The sequence below is a fragment of the Scylla paramamosain genome, chromosome 9, assembly GCF_035594125.1.
Source record: "Scylla paramamosain isolate STU-SP2022 chromosome 9, ASM3559412v1, whole genome shotgun sequence".
NCBI classification, from domain to species: Eukaryota; Metazoa; Arthropoda; class Malacostraca; order Decapoda; family Portunidae; genus Scylla; species Scylla paramamosain.
The window spans coordinates 30,460,435-30,467,500 of record NC_087159.1 but is presented as its reverse complement, the minus strand read 5'-3'; the positions used below and the strand labels follow the sequence as shown (position 1 = coordinate 30,467,500).

General features: G+C 45.7%; 1 protein-coding gene across 8 annotated transcripts in view; it reads left to right on the top strand.

Moving 5' to 3' along the window:
- The window catches only part of LOC135103869 (uncharacterized), a 7,132-nt gene extending 268 nt beyond the window's left edge, over positions 1-6,864 (top strand). Inside the window, exons 1-12 of one of the 8 annotated variants that reach the window (XM_064010779.1) lie at positions 1-999; positions 1,270-1,319; positions 1,717-1,766; positions 2,339-2,416; positions 2,931-3,148; positions 3,720-3,898; positions 4,059-4,212; positions 4,585-4,675; positions 4,778-4,957; positions 5,578-5,759; positions 6,159-6,270; positions 6,348-6,864. The exon at positions 1-999 is cut by the window's left edge and continues 268 nt beyond it. In XM_064010779.1, coding sequence (XP_063866849.1) covers positions 919-999; positions 1,270-1,319; positions 1,717-1,766; positions 2,339-2,416; positions 2,931-3,148; positions 3,720-3,898; positions 4,059-4,212; positions 4,585-4,675; positions 4,778-4,957; positions 5,578-5,759; positions 6,159-6,270; positions 6,348-6,448 — 1,476 coding nt within the window. In that variant the 5' untranslated portion in view covers positions 1-918 and the 3' untranslated portion in view covers positions 6,449-6,864. Of the gene's footprint in view, positions 1,000-1,269; positions 1,320-1,716; positions 1,767-2,326; positions 2,417-2,915; positions 3,149-3,719; positions 3,899-4,058; positions 4,213-4,584; positions 4,676-4,777; positions 4,958-5,577; positions 5,760-6,158; positions 6,271-6,347 lie in introns of all 8 variants that reach the window. The other 7 variants (XM_064010776.1, XM_064010777.1, XM_064010778.1 and 4 more) reach the window with 7 other exon arrangements.
- The last annotated feature ends 202 nt before the right edge of the window (positions 6,865-7,066 follow it).

Below are 7,066 nucleotides of genomic sequence, written 5' to 3'. Positions count from 1 at the left end.
CGGCTACCTCTCCTTCGTGGAGGAACCGAGGAAGCACACAGAGAAAAGAGAGAATCGTAGGCAGGTGAATAAGTGAGGGAGTTAATAAGCCACTTGGGCACTCCGCTGTGACTCGTGACGGGCATGCGCGCGCCAGAGAAAGGAAGGGATGGAGAGAGGGAGGGAGAAAATATATCGTTTTCTGTACCTCAATCCTCTTTCCTCCCACCTCCGATCCTCGGGAGAAAGCGTTCCCGCGGTCTTTTATCATCAGGCTCAGCGCGGTGGGTTACCAGGCGGCTTTGTGAGATATTACTGAGTTCCAAAGAAGCCCGGGGTCTAACAGGGTCAGTCACGGAAGTCACGTCAGAAAAACGTTTGGATCGCGTCCTTACCATCACTGCTGCGGAAGTCTCACTAGTGTAGGCCAAATGTGTGGCGTAAAGAAGCCTCATAACCCTGTGCGTATCTAGATCCATGTTGTGTTGTGGGTGAGCGGCGGGTAGACAGAGGTGTGGAGATGAAAATAAAAGCAATTACTAGTGCAACGCCGATCCCCAGCCAGCGCCACACGGGACAGCAGTAAGTGGTCCCGAGCGACTTAAATACCACGGGGGGCAGCACCAAGATAGCAGCGGCAAGGCGAAGCAAGGCGTGGCACACACACACCCGCGGACGTAGTTTGATGCCTGCGGTCGGTGGGCCGCCTGGCAGCGGAAGCCCAGACGTTTATCAGCGGATTCAGTAACCCTGCCGCCACCACCACCACCATTACTACTGTCACCTTATCACCACTCTCTGCCTCCATATATAATAGTGATCCACCAAATCTACCATTGTACATCCAGCAAGAAAAGTGATTTATCCACCTTCACTATCTCCACCTCCATTACCAGTACAGCTTGATCGACAGAAAGTGGAGGCACGGGTGGAAGCAGGATGGCGGAGTGGAGGCCTGTGAACATCGCCACCATCACGGAGGAGAAGGTGGAGGAGGAGGAGGTGGGCGAGGATGGCATGGTGAGTCTGAGATGCTTTCCCTTGGAGCTTTGAGTCAACAATTAAGGTAGATGTACAGGACAGAGGCAGACTGGTGCTCCCTCTCTCTTTATTCCTTCCCACTATCCAAGAAACTAACACGATAACCTCATATATTAACTGCGTGATATATAAACTTATTATTCTTGATTATCCTGCAAGGTGTGAGATATATTAGGTTACTAGGTGAGTAGTAGCCAGACTTTACCTGTTATTTATGTTAATGATATGTGTGTGTGTGGCCTCTTACAGGTGGAGACAATCATCTCGCCCACGAAGAAACAACCGTCTGGTGGAGAAAGGTGAGTAGAGGTGATGGCTATTTACATATTGACAAACAGATCTTAATGCTGTAATAGACTCATCTACAACTATTATGGAGAAAAAAAAAAAGATGATAAGTAAATAATTTAATAAAGGATGGCAACAAAGCAATAAAGATAAGATAGAGGTTATTAGTTTATGAACTGAGGGTGAAGAATACAAGATATAAATTGATGAAATACGACACTGGGGAAGGATTCATAACATAACTGACAATACAGGAGTAACTGCACACAGGTGGGGAGAAGCTGAAGTGTCAACTTTTATTGGTTAAGGTGAAATAGTATAGGGACACATCCGTATTATTGTAACTATTATTTCCTTCTGTTTCTCTCCCTCCCTTCTGCCTCGCTCCGCCTCGCCTCGCCGCCCCAGCTCGCAGCCATCAGCCTCCACCGCCCACACCGAGGATGGAAAAGAGCCCCGTGAGTAAGAAAAATGTTGACCCTTAACTGAATCATTTAATTTGCGTCCATTTTATTGATTCACATTTTTCATCGTAGGTCAATTGTTAGTTGGATAGATTGATAGATAGATGGATAGATGGATGGATGGATGGATGGATAGATAGATATATAGATAGAGAAAACAATATGAACAAACTTTTCTTCTTTTCTAGTTCTTTTTCTAGGTTGGCGCCCTATCCACCGCAAATGTAAGCCACCATCCATCCATCCATACACACATACATCCATTCATCCATCCATCCATCCATACATCCATACATCCATACATACTTGCATACACACATTCATCCACTCATACATCTATACATCCACCCATCCATCCCTCCATCTGTCCATCCATACACACATCCACCCAGCCATCTCTATATCCATACATCCATGGTTAATTAAGTTTATTGACAGTATAAACATTTCATTAAATAACAACAACTATAACATGAAAAAAAAACATTATATAGCTTTATAAGACATACATCCATACAACCATACAAACATACAAACCAACATCCACACCACAGGTCCTTCCCCAGAGCGGCAGAGCAGTCTGGTGGAGAAGGAGGTGGAGGAGGGACTGGACAGCAAGCAGGCCGGCGATGAAAAAGAAAACCGTGAGTGTTAGAGAGAGAAAAAAAAAAAAAAAAAAAGACACTGAATTGAATGATGTACTTCCGTTGCGTCATTTTATAGACTGAGATCCTTCATTGAGTGAGTGAGTGAATGAGTGAGTGAGTGAGTGAGTGAGTTGGCTAGTTAATGAGTTAGATAGATAAATTCAGAGAGAGATAGAAAGATAAATAGAAAGACAAATGAAAAGCAAGCGAATTCTTCTTCTTCCATCTTCTTTTTCTTTTTCTTCTTCTTCTTCTTCCTTTGGGTTAGCGTCCTGAGCAATTCTTCTCCAGTTGTTCCTGTCCACTGCAAATTCATCCATCCATCCATCCATCCATACATACATGCATAGTAAAGTATATTGACAAAAGAAACATTTCATACAAAAAAGAAATAAAGATACAGAAAATTTACATCACACCTTTATAAGATAACTCACAACACAACTTTATGAGACATACAACCATACAACCATACAAGCCAGTATCTACATCCCAGGTCGTCCCTCCCTAGAGCGGCCGAGCAGTCTGGTGGAGAAGGAGGTGGAGGAGGGGGAGGACAGCAAGCAGGCCATCTCCACCATCCTCTCCACCATCTCCTTCGACAGTGACCTCACCACCGTAGCCCCGGCCCGCACCACCCTGCCCCGCAACCACCCCGCCGCCCCCCGGCAAGCCGCACCACGCAGCAGGACCCTCCCCAGGACCGGCAGCCGCGCATCGGGGTTCACGGTGAGGCCTTTGTCGTCGCTTTCGTCGTCTTCGTCGTCGTCTTCCTCCCTCTTGTTCTTCTTCTCTTCTTTCTTGTTCGCTGTCTCTATTCTCCCCCCCACTCTCTCCCTCTCTCTCTCTCTCTCTCTCTCTCTCTCTCTCTCTCTCTCTCTCTCTCTCTCTCTCTCTCTCTCTCTCTCTCTCTCTCTCTCTCTCTCTCTCTCTCTCTCTTGTTGTTGTTGTTGTTGTTGAAGTTGTTGTTGTTTGTGGTGGTGGTGGCGGTGTTTCCCTTCTTCCACTTCCACTTCCTCCTCTTCGCCCTCTTCCTCCTCCTCCTTCTCCTCCTTCTGCTGGTATAACGTTTAAGGCATTTAAATCAAACCGCAACTATTATATTTTTAAAAGAATATCAATAATTTTAAATCAAACGTAAAAAAAAAAAAAGATAACAAAATGCTGGAAATTCACAAGATGAAAATTATATATATAATTACATTCATTCAACTCTTTTTCTCATGTTATAAATAAAAACGTGTTATAAATCTGAATTCTCTTGAGTTCTGTGTGACGCGACTGATTGAATCCCCGACAGATGAACCTCTCGGAAAAGTTTGTGACGGAGCTCGGTTTCTATGACCCTAATGGAAGCGGCGAACCCCTCCTAAGCCCCGTCATCCTGCTGGGGGTGTTCCTGGCCACAGATCAGGTGCTGGGGGACCACTCCATCTACAAGGTGTCCCCTGTGTCCCCGCTGGCTGCCCTCAAGATAAGGTTGGTACAGTGAAGAGTACGCTGTCCCTTCCTTCCTTCCTTCCTTCCTTTTCTTTTCTTCTATTCCTCATTTCCTTGTTCTCTATTGCGTTCTCTTCTATTCCATTTTTTGTTTTTCATTCTTGCTACCTTACCTTACCTTTCTCTCTTTCTTCTGCAGGCCACAAGACAGGCTGCTCAAGATCAACGGAGTGAGTCTTCAGGGTTGGTCACACGCCTGCGTCGTGGACTACGTGAAAAGCCTTACCCTGTCTGCCGCCGCCACCGCCACCGCTACCGACGCCGACACCCCCACGGATATAATGCTGAGTATGGTTAGTGTGAAGGAGGAGGGACGGTGAGGTAGGCAGTCTGGCAGGGAGAAGAGAAGAGATAGGGAAAGACGCAGTGGAGTACAGGTAAACACAGAGGTGTATAGAAAAGTAGGTGGAAGTGTAGACAGATTAACAGATTATGATTGTGAGGGGTATAGGTAGACACATAAGTAGATGGACATACATGCAAAGACCATGTAAAAGAAACTGCTTTATTACACACTTGAAATCACCATTATAAGTTAAACAGATCCAAAATAACATTTAGAAATGAAAAACAAAAGGAGAAATTCACAATGACTCCATCCAACATCACCCTTCCTTCCTTCCTTTCTTCCTCTCTTCTTATATTCCCTCTTCTCTTTCGTGCAGGAGTTTCGGAGGTCAGGGCGGAATGTCAGATCACCGCAGGAGGCGCCCACGAGCAAAATTCTAGACGCCACACTCAGAATCAGGAGGAAAAGTGAGTGTTAACAATGCACTTCCTTCATTCCCTTTCTCCTTGGCCTGCCTTCCATGCATCACAGCGTCACCCCGTCTAGACCCTCAAATATCTTCTCCTCAGTCAGTGTTTTCTCTTCAGGAGCGACCGTCACCGCCGTGCAGGAGCGGGAGATGTGCGTCAGGTATCGGACTACTGTGTCGCGGTGTCTGAAGGAGGCGCAGAAGGGACTCTACGTCTCCATCAGTCTCTCCTCTTCAGGCGTGGCGGGCTTGGTGACGCGTGCTAACAACAATGATGGAGGTAAGGGAAGGAGGACGTGAGAAATGGAGGTCGGAAGGAAGATGAAGGAAGGAAGGAAGGAAGGAAGGAAGGAAGGAAGAGCTTTCGGAGGTGATGGGAGAAAAAAAAATGTGAGAGAAAGCTGGATATAAACAGTGAAGGAGGTAAAGGGAGGAGGACTGGGACGTGAAGACATTGGAAGGAAGAGGAAAGGCATGGAATTTTGAGTCAAGAACAGTGAAAATTGTGACAGAAAACGGGATATTAACAGCGAAGGAGGGGATGGATAAGAAATGGGATATAAAGAGATTGGAGGAGAGAGGAGGGGATTTTTGAGTCAAGAATGGGTGAGAAGTGAGAGACAAAACGGGGTGTATAGATAGAGGATTAACTTAAACTGAGAGGAAAGAAATAAAAGGGAAAAAAAAAGAAGATAAGAGAGATCAAGGAAGGGTATGGAAAGCCAGGAAGAAAGATAAATGACTGGGAGGGAAAGAAAAAGAAAGGAACAGAAGAGAATTCATATATTTTCATACATTTAACGCCACCTCCTCCTCTCTCTCTCTCTCTCTCTCTCTCTCTCTCTCTCTCTCTCTCTCTCTCTCTCTCTCTCTCTCTCTCTCTCTCTCTCTCTCTCACAGCAGGTCAGTTCCTCTTTCACACCTTCGACGTCTCCTCCACCGCCTCCTCACCTGACCTCAACGGGCGAGGCGGTGGTGGTGCTAGTGGTGGTGTCGGCCAGGGGGAGGTGGTGGTGGTGGAGAGTGACGCCTGCCGCTCCTGGTACCTCCACGCCTCCTCCCCCACCTGCGTCGCCCTCATGGTGGGTATCTGGCGCCATCAGGGTTTGTGTGGTCCTGTTGTTTACACGTGTTGTTCTATATTTTTATTTATTTATTTTTTGTTATTTTAATCTATTGTTTGAGTTTTGTTCTGTTATCCATTTGTTTACGTGTGTTTATTTTCATGTGTTAATTTGTGAGAGTTGCTATCTTTTTTTTTGCTGTTTTTACTCCATTTCCTCCATCTTTTTTTCTTTCTTCTATTCATTCTTTCCTTCCTTCGTTTCTTCTCCTCGTCATTTGAGCTCCTTCATATTCTTCTCTTCTCCTCCTCGTCACATAAGTTCTTCCTGTTTACTCTCCCTCCTATTCTTCCCCTTTCCCCTCCCCTGCAATTCTTTCGTACCCATCCTCGTCACTCATCGTCTCCTCACCTGCAGTATTCCTCGTCCCTTGAGCCGCAGGCGCTTACGGAGAAGGACGTGCGTTTCTTCATCGTGGTTCCTCTGCCTGGCGACAACCACCTCTTCAGGATACAGAACCTGTCCACGGGTGAGTGTGAGAGAGAGAGAGAGAGAGAGAGAGAGAGAGAGAGAGAGACTTAACTTTTCTCCTCTCTCTATTCCCAGGGTCCTTTCTCTCCGTGGTGCCTGACTGTCTTAGCTTGGTGGCGAGGGACGTGGATGGAACACTGCCAAACTCCACTGTTTTTTACGTCCTTAACTGCTAGGTGTCTCTTTTTTATTTCCTCCATGCTTCTTTAATATTCTTCCCTCGCCTGTCTCTCTTACCTGCAGTTCCCTCCTCGCTCTCTCATCTTCCTATTTATTTCTCTCTCCGCTCTGCTTTTTTCTACGTCCTTCACTGTTAGGTATCTCATTTATTTTCGTCATATTTTTAGTCCTCCTTGCCTCTTTGATGTTCTTCTATATCTTCTCCTCTCTCTTATGTGCAGTCCTTCCCTTGGGCTTCCTTACTTCTCTACTTATTTCTCTCTTCTTGCCTCCATTCTCCCTTTACTATTATTTTGTCAGTGTTTATCTTCTAATAATGCTCCATAGGTCGGCATGACTATAGCTCACCGAGTCCTTGCATTGTTTCACTTGTTGTATATTTAAATAAACCTTTGTACATTATACTCATCAATCTGTGTTTACCTTTTTACGCATCCATCTGTCTCCCGCTTTATTTATCTATTCATTTATTTATTTTGCGGGATTGGTGATATTTCTTTTGGAACGATCGCCCGCTTCTACGTTCCTCCAGGCTTAAATGAGTACCGATTAGTGATGACGTTAAGACGTCGGAGGAAGGAACTGGAACATCCTACTCCATATGTCGAGGCGCA